At 40.9% G+C, this 15,765-nt stretch overlaps 1 protein-coding gene and 1 non-coding gene across 3 annotated transcripts in view; both read right to left on the bottom strand.

Moving 5' to 3' along the window:
* Window positions 1–924: 924 nt before the first annotated feature.
* trnas-aga (transfer RNA serine (anticodon AGA)) lies at window positions 925–1,006 on the bottom strand. Its single transcript has one exon. It is a non-coding gene; the product is annotated as a tRNA-Ser (tRNA).
* Window positions 1,007–1,934: 928 nt separating this feature from the next.
* Window positions 1,935–15,765, bottom strand: part of tmeff2a (transmembrane protein with EGF-like and two follistatin-like domains 2a) — a 110,453-nt gene continuing 96,622 nt past the window's right edge. Inside the window, exons 6-10 of one of the 2 annotated variants that reach the window (XM_023423205.2) lie at window positions 13,255–13,403; window positions 11,332–11,391; window positions 10,239–10,365; window positions 5,128–5,286; window positions 1,935–2,759 (exon numbers count right to left, since the gene is read on the bottom strand). In XM_023423205.2, the coding sequence (XP_023278973.1) occupies window positions 2,663–2,759; window positions 5,128–5,286; window positions 10,239–10,365; window positions 11,332–11,391; window positions 13,255–13,403 (592 nt within the window). In that variant the 3' untranslated portion in view covers window positions 1,935–2,662. Of the gene's footprint in view, window positions 2,760–5,127; window positions 5,287–10,238; window positions 10,369–11,331; window positions 11,392–13,254; window positions 13,404–15,765 lie in introns of both variants that reach the window. The other variant, XM_023423204.2, reaches the window with a different exon arrangement.

The following is a 15,765-nucleotide window of genomic DNA, read 5'->3' on the forward strand; positions in this document are numbered from 1 at the left end:
CATTTTGAAATCATTAATTGTTTGAGGACAATAAAAGACAAGGAATCTGCCCGTCAGACAGACAAACACATGCCTGTACTGTATAGACTGCAGGTCCTTTAAAAACAGGCTGGGAACATTTTTGCCAGAATGACCCATGGGCGACTCTGAGCACAATTAAGAACTTCATATAAAAACTATGATCTTTCCCTAATTAGAATAGTCTCGTAGCGTTTCTAATAACAGTGTGACTTTTATGTTTTCAAGAGCATGCGATCTTGAGGAATACTGCTGTGTGCTTTGTGCTGCTTAACCCTACAAATACGAATGGATAACTGGGCAGCAGTGGAAAATGTATTTGTTAAATTAAAGGCCTGCATTAAAGGGAATGTAAGTATAGAAAAAAAGTATTATAAAATGTAAATACTTGAGTAAAGTAAGTAAGAGTTGCACAAATACCAAACTACAGTACTTGAGTAAATATACTTTCTTACTTACTTTCCACCAATATAGGCTTTTGTTCTAGACCTCAATTTGAAATATTTAATCTTTAAGATTTGTATGTCCACAAAAAGATTTATCCTAATGCTAATGCAATGAACGGGAAAACCCATTCACTATAGATCCAAATTATTTATGAGAGGGATCTTTCACTCTGTTCAGATGGCTGACAAAGTCCTACATGTCCTGCCTGTCACTAATGGCTCACATCACAATGAAAACAAAGAAAACAAAAAACAAACAAACAAAAAAAACCCAAACAAACAAACAAACAAACAAACAAACAAACAAACAAACAAACAAAAACATTTTTGTTACCTGAAGACGTGTGCAGAAGAAGAAGTGATACCAGACGACTTTTCTTGCTTTTATAAGTGAATTTGCATGATTTCAATGTCATATTCTGTATTCTCTCATCACAGGTGAAATATGAAAATAGAGTACCGTTGTCGGCAGGATTCGAACCTGCGCGGGGAAACCCCAATGGATTTCTAGTCCATCGCCTTAACCACTCGGCCACGACAACCCGACACATTACCAAGGAAGTGCTATTACAAAGAATAATAATCATTTTAATTTACCATGAACGACTGTTCTCAGACTGAACGACGTCCTGCCGCTTGCACACTGTATCTGTGAAACCAATACGTGACAAACCACTGGTTCCGTTCGGGCGGTTGGTGAATATCGCACCATCTTGTGGCGGTAAACACTTACAGCCGTGAATAATGTTCATTTGTTGACATCGGCTCTCTTGAGCTAGTGTCTTTAGAGTTGGTTATAAATACATGCTACAACAGGGAAGGCAATGATAAAGTATAGATGTAGCCTATAGCAGAATGAACATTACATTTAGGCCTTCAGAGCAAAGTAGGCCTAAAAAAGTAGGCCAAAGTATTTTCAAAGTATTTTACTTACCAGTTTTGTGGTTCCCTTTATTGTGTAGGGGAACAGGCTAAAGAGCTTGAAGGCCCTCACTGTGTGTGTGGATTGGGAAACTGTTGGAAACATTTTATATTCATACAATGACACTGTGGTGAAGTATTCAGATCCTTAAGTAGATGTTACTTAAGTAAAGGTACCACATTGGAAACATACTCCATTAAAAGTAAACTTCTTGCACTGAAAACGTTATATTCAAATGTATTAGTATTATTACTAAAAATGTGCTTTTACTATCAGTGTAAAAGTACTCAGTGCAGAAAAGTTGCTCCTGTGAGTGTCATTACAAATTATTATATATTATTAGATTGTTATCAATCAGTGCTACTGAGAGTAACATTTTACTGTTGTTATTGGTCAAGGTGAAGCCAGTTTTACCTACTTTGTATATTGTCTGTAAGCTCTATGCGGGAGAGAACAGGCTCCATCCTACAGCTTTTAAATATTACATTTTATGTAACCTGGAGAACAACATGAATCTGATGATAATGAACAGAGGCAGACACAGCATGTTACATTTCGTGATATAAATTATTTATTTACATTTACAGAAAAATGACCCCATCAAGACAACGTAGTAATAACTATTGGAAATAGAACCCAAGATACAGTAGCTGACGTCATCGTCACAACCGAACAGAGAGCTCTATAATAACATTGTGCCCTCTGTCAAAGGTCTCCTATAACACAAGGTGCAAGGCATCACGTGTAGACCCGAAACCCGCCCCACCCCCCTCCCAGACCGAACAACACACACCTCATTTAAAGCCCGTTACCCTGCTTTGCACTACCCCGATTTGCTTTGACCCCTCATCTACAAACAACAGACATTGGCTACCCCGCCTCTACCAAAGCTCACACATCTAATACACACTCACACACACTCACATTCAGTATCCTCAACACCCCCAAACACCTCATGGTTCAGTTTTTCAGAAAAACCCTGGGCGGAAGTGACAAGGTGCAGGGAGACACATCTGTAACTGGGGGGGGTCAGCAAGGGTAGAGACAGATGAGAACATTACCCCACGAGTGAGTCTCAATACTGACTGGTGTTCCAGCTCTGTCCTTGCTATGCCACCATCCTCCCTGGGCATTCTTAAAGTTCATACTGGGAGAGAGGGCGAGGAGTGAGGGGAAGCAGATCCTAATTGTCGGGGTTTGCCTACAAGGGGGAACATCAAACGCCGTAGCTCTCTCTCCGTAAAGTGGAGTGGGACTCTGTCTGGTGTGTTAGGGCTCAGATAAGTCGAGTGGAGGCGCGCATGGTGTTCTCTGAACTGAAGTGGACATTGTTCTGCTTCTGCCGGTTGATCCTGTTGGTCCGTGGGCACTTCCTGTACAAACAGAAGAAGAAGAAGATACATGGCAGTGGTTAGCTACCCCAATAAAATTGTCCGGATATAATTTCTGAAAGGTTAAAGCTGGCAACTCCAAAAGACCAAAACCAACAACGAAGGACAATAAAGATATGGATTTCTAACAATTGAAAAAAAAATTATTTTCTAATTGCTTATTTAGAAAGGCTGATTGCATCATCTTCTATTTTCTGAAAAACCAAATCTACACTACATCAGTTCAAAAATTGTATTTATTGGTATTTTTTGTCATGTTTGATAACAATAACAAGGCTATACTGTATGCAAGAAATATTAAAAGTTATCAAATCCCTTCTACATCCTGTCGAAAACTCCTGTGTGAAATTTCAAGCCCCCGAACTTAACCTCATGGGAGCTATGGACTTTTTAGTTTCTTTTCTTGAACCTTTCTAAATGGGAAATTGTAGAAAACGTTGCTTTAACTCTTTAATCTGAAACAGTATAAAAACAAACTGAATCATTTTGATGCCTAAAAAAACCCTTTTTATATCATTCAAAACCACTTCTGAGCCAATGCTGAATGGCTCAGAAGTGGCTCACCATTATGTACCATTATGGACTAAAGGAATATAAACAATGGAGGAATGAAAATGACAGGTAAAAAGAACTGTGGAAGTCATGACAAGATAAAAGTGCATGTATGCTGGGCAGTAAGGGAAAGCAAAACTGCCCTGTGACTGCAGAGGAGCTGCAGGAAGGTTAAACTGACACAGGAGTGCTGGTGCACCGTTTCACTGTGCAGCCTTGATGCAGCTGCAGAACCAGGTTCTGCATGGGAGAGTCATCAGAAGGCAACCTCACCTTTAACTTCATCAGTAAAGTCTGAAGTATGCATAGCAACATCTAGGAGTCTTTTTGGAAACAAGTACTGTGGACAGATGAAGCTAAAATCTCCTTGGCCAAAGTCACCAAAGATGTGTTTGGACGCAAAAAAGAGAGAACAGCATTTGATGAAAAGAACAGATTACCAGCTGTAAAGCATGGGGGTGGAAATAAGTGCTGACATTGTGCCCAAACTTTTGCAAATGCCACAATTACATTTTAATTTTGTTCCACTTTTGAATATAGTGATACAAAAACCAACAGTGCATTAACATTTGAAGAAAGACTGTTTTCTGCAGGAGTTGTACTTCTTTTTACTTCAAAAATCAACAAAATATGTAATTAGCCTTTTGCATAAAGTACATCTTTAGTGGGATCCATTGGGCTTTGGGTTGGGACAGGGAAGTCTGAAAGTTAAGAGAAGCATACAAATCCATTGTTGGTTTTGGTCTTTGTATGCGATTTGTTGACAGTGATGAAAATATAGAAAATGTGGCAATAAGAAGGTATCTCGAAACAAAACCCTTTGGAGCAGACCTTTTCCGAGATGTGACAGAATGTCATACACGAGAGGCAAAGCATAGATATGACCTTTTCCGCTCCCACCTGTTTGTCCTTTAAGCGAATGGCAAGTCTTTACAATAAGTGGAAACCGCATAAAACTCCAGCAACATTCATAAAACGCACATAACAAAGCTCAATCGGTCCGACAGAGATAGGACACTGAGGTGAGTCAGTCACTAGACAATGAAATACATGTCTGTGTAGATTCATTCATTCATTTACACATTCGTTTATTCAGTAATCTTCAAGTGAGAGCCGTGTGCTGTATTGTGGACTTTTATAAGGCTGAGTGTATAATATAATTTTCTCTTTCCTCCTTTATCTTCTCTCCTTGCCCTCTCATCCTGCACCTTTTTCAACTGCTCACTCTCTCATTTTGCCCCTCCTCTTCCTCCCCTCCTTTGCTCAGAGGAGCAGTTTTGTCTCGGCCAAAACTCTTAAAATCTTTTATTAAATGTCATAAATTGCTTAGGTCAGCTGGAGGCAGACAAGGTGCAGGGCATAAGTGTGTGTGTGTGTGTGTGTGTGTGTGTGTGTGTGTGTGTGTGTGTGTGGTTTTTACTGTGAATACAAAGCGCTTGCCTTCCCACACAGGTATCTTTGTGTATCTGTTCTTAACACACACAGACACATACTCATCTGAAAACGTGTATTGTGTGCATGCGTGCGTGCGTGTGTGTGTGTGTGTGTGTGTGTGTGTGTGTGTGTGTGTTTCCAGAGAGAAGGTGACAGTACTTTCTCTCTAGGCAAGGTGACCTTTCAGTTGTCTCCTCCAGGCTTAGGAGCTCCACAGCCCCCCCCCATGTGACTCCCAAATGCACACAACATGGAAAATGCTGCTCCCAGGCTCATTAGAAAGCTGTGTTTGAATGTGTGTGTGTGTGTGTGTGTGTGTGTGTGTGTGTGTGTGTGTGTGTGTCTGAGTTAGGGTATGACTCACCTGGTAATGCAGAGCACCACCACACAGATGATGACCACCTGGAGTGCTCCAATGATAGAGGCGATGAGGACATAGTGCAGTTTGCCAGAGCCTGGCACCACATAGAGCACGTTGTACTCTTTGATGTCACACTGGGTGCCCCTAAAACCCGAGTGACAGCTGAGATCACACACACACACACACACACACACACACACACACACACACACACACACACACACACACACAGACACATGCACGAGTGAGAGAAAAGAAAGAGCGGGAGAAAACAAGTCATTCATTTGCACCGAGAGACAGTTTAATTATTTTTGTGTTTCTAATTGAAACGTCAGTACCTGTTTGATAAAGACATTGTGATGGAACAATGCATTTGTGTGACAGCGTGGTGACTGTGCTTTTTCTTTGCTGTGACTGTTGAGATGAACATGACTGATGGGGCTTGCAGTGGGAAACTGAAGCAGAGAGAGACAGCGCGAGTGTGTTCACAGTAAGCAGCTTGAAATGCCTAATGTTCTCTTCATTCTGGGCCTTTGTCCACGCTTAAGCTGGAATTATAGCTACGCATTAAGGAGATGTTGCATAGCTACTGTGTTGATGCTTATGCTCCAGCTGTTGTGTGCTTCCTTAAAGGTCCCATGTTGTATAAAGGTAGATGTCCATGTGTTGTTTGATTATAAATCAGGTCTAGGTTCTATATTAATACTGTGAAAGTATCAAAGCGCTCAGTCCACAGAGAAATGCACACAGCCTGTATTCAGAAACTGAGCCTTAAAAGGAGCTGTCAGGACTTCTGTAACTTTGTGATGTCACAACAAAGCAGTCACCACTCTCAGTCATGCCCCAAACCCCGCCCACCTGGACCCACCTCTGGCCTTCTGTAGCACCAAAGAGAGTGCAAGAACTGTGATTGTTCAGCTTTAGCTGCTTGTGTGTTGCCCTACAGGATTCTGGGAGCTGAACCATGAAGCAGGTTCACCTCAGTCTTAGGTTACTTGGCTTCACTGGGCCAGGACATTGGTGATCCTGGATAACCTTTATCATGAAACTGGGTTTCAACTTGCTCTGTTAACTGTTGGTGGCCCAGTCCAGCTCTGAGAACATGCCTAATAATAATATGAAATGTATAAAATATAATCACATAACTAGGAATTGTTGGGTCTCTATAAATAATATTATAATGAGAAGGTCTAGACCTGCTGTATTTGAAAAGTGCCTTGTGATAACTTCTGTTGTCAATTGGCTCTATACAAATAAAATTGACTTGACTAGAAATAGGACAATAAGCTGTAGAAACAGAAATCCACAAGTGTGTGAATTATTATATATATAGTATTGTATGTAGAGTATTCTTTTACTTTTTGGATGAACAAATTATATCACATAGTATGAATGTTTGATGCACAAACATTTTAAGCGGCATAAGGCTGTTTATGCAGAGAGAACAGGAGAGAGGAGAAGAAAATTATCTCACGCCCGATAAGGTTTGTCTGATGAAATGTTGTATTTCTAATCATGGAGAATGTTTAATATTGTGTGGATTATTTTTTTTTCTCACAAAAGACTACACATGGTGTACTTTTTTTATTTCTCGTTATCATGACAAAGTCGCCTCAGGTGATGGAATAAGAGTGTTAAAGCATTGACACTGTCAGGAGTTGTTCGGAGTGAAAGAATATTAATTCTTCAGTGTCGGAAACTCTGAATTTAAAAACCAGAGTGGAAATGGAAAGCCTGGAAGTGATTCTGCTGACCTACACAACTACTGCTCTTTATCAACCGAGAGCGCTCTGTTCATATGTTCATGTCAGGATCTTGGTGGAATGAAAACACTGATGGGTCATTGGTCAAACTGTTGGCTGCGTTTTGATCTCATCCTCTAATGTTAACCTGCTCAGTGCAGGTTAGCTGTACAGCATAGGTTACCATGGTGATCTAGCCTGTTTAAAAGTGAGCCAGCTTTGTGACGTGGCAAAACCTGAGTAATTTCCATCAGATCACAGTCTGGGAACATGAACACTCATCTTAGTTCATGCAGCATTTGTTTTTCTGCGCAAAACAAACATTAGGTACCCACCATTAAAATTGTCTCCTGTTTTAACACATGTAAATAAGTCACAAATAATAAAAAAAATAAGTATAATAATAAAATTATAAAAAGAGATTTACCTAAAAGTAGTCTATTGATTCTGCATTAATCTCCCCTATGTGATATAACATTAGGTTTTTTTAATATTAAGCTTCGGTATCCTGTGTTTTCAGATTTAGCCAGCTTAGTGTAGACATAGTCTGAGAGAGCCAAACACACACACACTCACACACACACACACACACACACACACACACACACACACACACACACACACACACACACACATAAAGAGAGAGGGAGAGATACTAATGGATGATCTTTGTCCTCGGAGACAAGCTAAAATGGTCCCCCTTTTAATCTCTCTCTCACTCTCTCTCTTCTTTACCTGCTTTTCCTGTCTCCAGGGAGGTTGTTACCCACCAACACCTGCATATCCTTGTTTGGCACCAAGATACACACACGCACGCACGCACGCACGCACGCACGCACGCACGCACGCACGCACGCAGCACACACTGTACAAACACAGTCCCCTCCACATTCTCCATCCCTTTGACCTGACTGTGCGATGAACAGTGCAACCTTGTTGTGTTTGGGGTTTGTGCTCCGTTTCCACACACATGCACACACACATGCACACACACACACGTGTACACGGGCATGCACCACTCTCACAAAGAAAAGACCAGTGTATTTGGATGCAGCCTCCAATTCCTACCAGCAGTAGGGGGCAGCAGAGACATTTCTCTGTTAAGAAATGCTCTGTATGCAAGAGGACTCCCAGGCTGGGCGAGCTGGGACGAGCGAGGTTAGAGAGAAAGGAGATAGACAGAGGGGGAGAGAGAGATACCAGGACCCCCTGGCTGCTACACTATCAGGCTGTAAAAGATGGCAGACCTGAGGAGCACACATGTACAGTCACTGTGTGTGTCTGCGTCTATGTGGGCGGTGGGTTTTAACACCATTCCTCATTGTGCCTCTATGTAAATTTGCGTATGTGCTGCCTGTGTTCGAGTGCATATTGGGTGCTTATGAGAATGTGTATCTACACTGTGAGTGCAGACACTGTCATTAGCACCTGTGTGACAGAGTGTGGCCGGTCATGTGTGTCCAAATGTGTGTTTGTCTCCATGTGCTGTTTCTGTCTTTGAGTGTGTGTATACTTGCTTCTCTTAAGGATAATTCTGGTTTATTACAACTTGGATCTTATTTTTGTTGGTTTGGCCACTGTAACAATAATCCTTATCTAAATTATGACCAAACCTACACAAGTAAAACCCAAGTCATTGTAAACTGTAATTATCCTTTAAGTGAAAGGTTTGGAGTTGGGACTAGGTTTAAGTGAAAGTTTCAGGTAATATAAGCCATGTAGTGGTAACAATAAATCTGTATTAAAGGTCCCATGTTGTATAAAAGTAGATTTCAATGTGTTGTTTGATTACAAAGCAGGACTAGGTTCCATATTAATATTGTGAAAGTATCAAAGCGCTCAGTCCACAGAGAAATGCACACAGCCTGTATTCAGAAACTGAGCCTTAAAATTAGTCGTCAGGACTTCTGTAACCTTGTGATGTCACAACAAAGCAGTCACCACCATCAACCATGTCCCAAGCCCCGCCCACCTGGACCCACCATCCAACCTTGCAGGATTGGGTTTCTCTGAGTATCTACCTGAAATCTGCTATATTTGTATTGGATCACTCAGAAAGCAGACAGCCAATCAGAGGAGTGGCTCAGAGCCTCTTCTCTTCTGATTGGCTCACCGACCTGTTGTTACTAGAGCTCCAGAGAAAAGCCTGAGAGAGGAGATGTAAAACTACATTGAGCTGGTTTTTGATTCTTAAAACAACAAATATATCTTCTTATGAATCAATATGAAACAATGTTGTTAAAAATAGACATACTGATGTCGAACAACTGCATATATAGAGTTACATTTTTATTATTTGCCGCTATAAAAAATACTAAATTATTTCCAGGACCTTGCTGATGACACACTCGAGGAGTCAGTCATCAGTGAAGTTGACAGCAGTATCGTGGCGTGTTTACAGCCAAGTATTATCATTGGCAGACAGATGACGATGCTCCAGTGTGTGGGTTCTGAAGATGAAATGTAACTCGCGAAAATAGGATCATAATGCCCGGTTGAAATAAAAACTAACATCTACACAGATTGGGGAGAAATCCAACACAGGATTAATTTGAAGCCGTGCAGCAAATATGACTGGTCAACAGCCTATGACTACAGCAGGGGGTATATCAAACACTTACCCCTCTGAGCACACCGGCTTGTATTAATACAACACAAACAAGCCTGATTAAAAAACAAATGGGATCCAGCACATACCTAGCAATTGCTAAATGTTGAATTATCCAGTGCACACTTTTTCAGACTGTGGTGCAACAAAAGAACCCATCTGATGCCTCTTTCTTGATCTAGGCTTTGTTTATACCCATAAATCCATCAGTGTTACACTGTAAAAACACTGTGGCCAATATTAGCTAAGATAAATATAGTTTAATTGATTGCTACATTAGAATCTGTGCACTGTTGCTCATAATAGCCAATATAAATGTAGCCTTATTGATTGCTAGCTATTTAAAAACATTGATCTCATTATGGATTTATAATCAATAGTCCCAACTCAAGTGTGTTATGCTGAAATTATACCATATTCAGGAAACAGTGTGTAGTTACCTCACTTTTTAAGTTTCAGACACCGTTTTTAAATATTGTGACATTAACTGCTGAATACTGTCCAAAATGGGGAGTTCTGGTGGCCTAGTGGTTAAGATGCAAACCATATAGTTTGACTGCAGTGTCTCCAGTTTGACTCTGCCTCAATAACCTTTGACGCCCTTTGTCATTCGCCCTCTCTCTCTCCTCATTTCCTGTCACCAGTCGACTGTCCAATGCCCAAAAAGTACTAATCCCTACCCATCACTAATTCTCACATATACAGAAATACTCTGTGTGTGTGTGTGTGTGTGTGTGTGTGTGTGTGTGTGTGTGTGTGTGTACCTGCAGGAGGGCTGAGCCAGGATACTGGGGAACTGACACTCTCCGTGGACGCAGTAGTTTTTGTAGTGATCTGGACAGGGGATGTACAGGCCGCGGGCCAGCCCGTTCCTCGGGTCCTCTTTCTCCTCTACTGTGTCAACACACACAAACACACACACACAAACACACACAAAATCCATAAATACTGAATGCACATATGCTTGCGGTCGCCTGTGCACATACATTGCTGCACTGTACAAGAAAGACACATACTTTAATGAGAGAGGAAGAGATGCATTATTAAACTGTTTTATGGTTATGTTTAGACCCTCACAGCACTTGGTTAAGTTTAGAGAAAGATTGAGGTCTGGTTTAATAAAGAAAAAGTTCACTTCAGGCACAAGATATATATATTAAATTTAAAGGGGCTATTTGTAAGTTTTCTCTGCCGCTGACCGTGGTTTCTCGCTGGGAGTGGGTGGTGGTAATTGTCGCTTGACAAGAATTTCAGCCATCGTTGCGTGTCCAAGACAAGAGGATATAATTCGCCCTCTAAGCAGCACCATGTCTTTGGGGCAGACTGGAGACTACAGTGAGTCACTATCGGAAAGTGACAAGAAAGGCCGGGCTAACTTCAGTAGAAGAAAAGACGTAATAAAGACATGAGTTAACATCGGCATTGCTTTCCACCACTGGAGACAGCTGTTGGTGAGTAAAGGAATAAAGTTTGATGCTGAACTCGGTGGTACTGGTAAGTACACAGCTGTTAATGCTAACGTTGGCTATGCAGTAATAGCAAAACATACAAATAGCTCCTTTAACCAAAACCATGATCTTTCACTATCCCTAACCAGAGTGCTATTGCTGCCTAAACATAACCACAGACGGCTTTGGATGTGAACCCCAGTCTCTGGTGTGACAGCTGTGCACGTACCGACTCCACTGCCTTTAACTGTAGCTTTTCATCCATTCATTTAAAAAATATGTCCCCTCTGAGCATAATCCAGCCAGAGATTACATAGAAATATATTTGCTGTTGCAGTGTAGTTGTTTAGAAACAGTAGACGGATGCAGCACATTATTTGACATCTGCCACCATTACGCGTGCACTCACCTGTGAGGTCAGTCCGTGCAAATTGTCCATCTCCGCCTTTGTTCCCAGTTATGATGTCACCTGGAAAAGACAGAAGCACATTAAAACTGATCCCAGGTCAGTGCGGCCTCTCCATTAGGAGTTACACGTATGAACAAACACCAGAGACAGTTGAATGTAAATTATCATCGCAACAAAGGGCTGATGTGGTGTGTGTGCACCTGTCTAGTTAATGCATATAAATGGGAACCATTCTCCAGACCATCTCCTCAAAAGTAATATACTGAACAAAGGGTAGAATGAAGCGGAGTCAGGGAGGAAAAAAAATTAGAGGGAATAATGTATTTTTGCTCACCTTATTGAGGTTACATTGAATTCCCCTTTTCACAATGGCTAGACAAAAACCTCCTTCCAATCATAATCAGTTTATTGCAATTGATTTTTTTGTCAGTGGTCAGTGAATTTATTCCCTGAAACTGTGGGTGTGAAAGTATTTCCTGGATTTATGATGCAAGAAATAGAATGAAGTGTGAATTTCTCTTTCTCTTTTATTTGCCTGTGAAACACCAGATGGCTCAATAAAAGCAAAGAAACAAAGGAGCATTCTGATGAGGTCAGAAGCTGGACTCTTGTATGAATGACATTTACTTAAGAGTCAAACAAAATAATAAATAAATGAATTTTAAAACAGCTCAGATGCTGCAAACTAAACAGAATACAGCTTTTGAATTTTTCTAGCTCCACACGTCGATGACAACTTGAGATCTTAATGATGCAGCACCTGTTTTTTCTTTGAGCATCTGGTTACAGGTACAGGTGGAAAAAAAAATCTTAGCAAGGTTGCCAGTACTTTCAGTTGTTCCAGGCTGGTGTGAACGACAGTAGGAGGCTGAGAAAGGAAAAAATTAAATGTATAATTGGTCCCAATAATACGACAAGTGACACGTGGGGATATATTATAAACCAGCAATCTAAATGTCAAGGTGTCCCTTTGAATCCCTGGCATGGGGTTTGTAAGTCCTGCAGTTTCATAACAGAGTTTTATGACATTTGTTTCTCTGTCTCTCCACTTTGCCTGAAACTGAAGGTGTGGAAGCGTGATCGAATCGATCAGGGTGGTCTGACCCGAGGGGTGTGACTTGGGGGAATACAGATTTCTATTTGTGCTGGTTAGCTCTGATTGCTTTACTCCCCATTACTTCTGAAAGCTTTCATCTCGGTTCTCATATCTCGATCAATTGTCCTGTTTGTCCCGTGTGGATGCGGAACCAGTCGAACGCTTTCAAATGAATCTATTCAGAATCACTAAAACTGCGACTGTAGATGAGTCTCTGCGACTCTCTTTCCACCTGACGACGGTTTCAGTTTGATCTTATAGCAGAAATAAATCAAAACAAGAAGAAATGAAGACGTTGGTGGATCAACCCTCAAATAAAATGAAATAATATAAAATAAAAAAGAAGAATTCTTATGTGCCTTTGTCTTCTCCCACACGGATTAGCAATATGATTCAGTTTAGGGATTTAACCACACAGATTAATAAAACAACTTTGTCCCTGGAACCATTACAAACAAATACTGCATTCAAATAAAAGATACTATACTAAAAAAGGGGGATTACCATTCAGTAAAATTATCGAAACACATAAGAGTGAAGGCTATGTGAGGTTTTGAGGATTATCTTTGCATGCTATTCTAAAATATGATTGAGTGAAGCTATCTTTAATTATGAAATGTGGTTAGAAATGCAGCTGGAGGCAGATACAGAATCACGCTGTCTGCATTTAGCTTTGCAAGCTGCCTCATTTGCCCTCACAGCCTCACTTCAACTTGAAGTGAACACCTGTTCAGACGGACAGACTGACAGCCTCCGCTGAGTGTGTGAAGGTGTTGTTGTGTCTTTCAGAGTCAGTGGATGCATGCGTGTGTGTTTGAGTGTCTGACCTTGGCAGTGGCCCAGGTACTTGACCTCGATGCGTTCCTGTTTCTGACAGGACGCCTCCTTCACCTGACAGGGGTTGTCATAGGAGCGACCATCCGAGGCACACACCGGGTTGAAGCTGATGTGGGAACAGTCGATGTTGCACACACACCTAAAGAGCAAGAAATCATAACAGGGTAGTAAACTTCCTTGTATTTTTTTTATTATTGATGTCAAGATCTCAAATAAATCAGATTTGAAATATGAATGAAAACGAGAGCATCTTTATTCTGGTGAGACGTACGTGTGTGTTTGACTGCGAGACACACACACACACACACACACACACACACACACACACACACACACACACACACACACACAAATTCATTCAGGGATTAAAAATGAGAGAAAAAAAAACAAAAAGCTGTGCAGCCTGCACTCAGTCAGGATCGTGGACCATGCAAAGTAATCCTGTTCAAACTGGGTTTTGGCACATTCATTTTGACACAATAGCAAATGGATTTAACTTTGCAAAAAAGAGACAAGGCTGCACAGAGGCCTTGATTGACAAATGATGTCCCCTTACAAAGGCAGTCAGAGGCAATTAATAATGAAGGAAGTGAAGATAATAAAGCTGTACAGTTTGGTGTAGTGGAGGAAATCATAACACAAGAAGCGGCCACTGTTAGAAAGTTCTACGACATGAAATTTAGAGTTAGTTAGATATATTGACAGTAGTCTAAATGGAAAATACTAACTTATAAGCTCATACTAATACTAGTACACACTATTTGGCTTGCCTGAAAAAAATCAGAACTACTTGTTTCTTACCTTTAATTGGAAATTCTGTGTTATTTCACCAATCAAGTGATAATCACTGATTAGCCCAAAATTAACGCATTTACTTTGTGCAACAGAAGATTACTTTAAGTACAAGTTGGAACAGCTTTTCTAAATGACTGAGCAAAAGTCAAATTAAAAGTGTGTTGTTTGTCGTCTTTGGCAAATAACTGCTTACACCCATAATCCTTTTAAATGACTCATGTTTTGTCTCCCCTGTATATCGAATCAGTGACTTCTTTCCATAAAGCTGATAGTTGTGCTGTGTTTTTTTTTTTTTTTTTTTTGTGCCAGGCTGTGATGCATTCATTTCTCTGAATCAGGAGCTTACTTGATGCTTTTAGCTCTCGCAAATTAACCGGGCAATTTGCTGTCGCATCACAATTTTCTGTGAAATTTCAGTGTGAGACATTCTGTGCTTGTGTGTGTGTGTGTGTGAGTCTGTATACACAACATCTGCACAAATGAAGAGAGAGAGAGTGAGAGAGAGGGCGAGAGCACGTACACCTGCATGAATGTGCATATGTGTGTGTGCGTGTGTGTTTTTGGTGCACATGAAGTGTGACCCTTAAGTGTGTGGCAGGCCTGATCAGCAGAAATTACACCCAGATTGCCTTCCCCAGACAGTTGCTGCTGAGTAGCCCTGAACACTAGATTCTGTAATTATAAATCTGTCATTATTCTCCTGGTCTTTTCATTTTCCCCTGGTGCCACACTCTCCGTAAAGCACAGGCATTCAGCTGTCTCGCAGCTGCATTTGCATGCACGCCTACGTGGGCACCCGTCTACGCATAAATGTGTGCCCCCACACACTCACACTCTCACACACACACACACGCACACACACGCACACACACGCGCACACACAGACACACATGCAGTAAGCCATGATGATTCGTACTGCTGACATTGATGTTGATTGAAACGCTGTGCAGCAAAGCGTGGCGGTGCTCAGCTCCTGTTGTAATGATGGATCAGCAAAGTATGATGTGAAGAAAGGCTTCGTTATGCATCTGAGAGGACACAGTCGTATGAAAGGCGCGCAAGAGCAAAATCTAGCATGACCCCGAAAGCGAGCCAACACAGCTACGAATGACCTGCCGCTGCAGAGAGGCACCTTAGACTGTAACGCCGTGTTTTAAAGCAGTGGTGGGCAAATGGTGACCCATGGGTCAAATCCGGCCCTCCAACAAAAAATATTTGCCCCCCCAACTAAAGCTGAAGTTTTCCCCTTCTTCGTCGTTAGCATTTTTTTCAGAAATTTGCTGTAAATGTAAATCCTCATACAATATTTAACAATTATTTAGCATCTAAACACAAATAGATTTTTCTAGGTAAACAACAACAACAACAACAACAACAACAACAACAACAACTGTATTTTCATTCAACCACAAATGAAGCAGGTTGCAAAAGGGTGAGTGTAGATAACCCGTCAATTACATTTTAGGTCTGGTAGTGCAACACAAAGCACACATTTATCTATATGGAATAGAGCTGCAATAATTATCCGTTTAATCAGTTAGTGAAGTGAATAATCATTTTAATCTTTTTTTTGTGTGTGTAAATAATCCTTGAGTTCAGCTTCTCAGATGTGAGATTTGTTTTTGACCGTTTTATGTTATTTTACAGTTTTCAATTAACTGATGATGATGAAACAGAAATGAAAATGAATTTTTTGTTGCAGTTTC

Source organism: Seriola lalandi, unplaced genomic scaffold, assembly GCF_002814215.2.
Source record: "Seriola lalandi dorsalis isolate HSWRI2012SDOR001 ecotype SW California unplaced genomic scaffold, Sedor1 jcf7180002054689, whole genome shotgun sequence".
NCBI classification, from domain to species: Eukaryota; Metazoa; Chordata; class Actinopteri; order Carangiformes; family Carangidae; genus Seriola; species Seriola lalandi.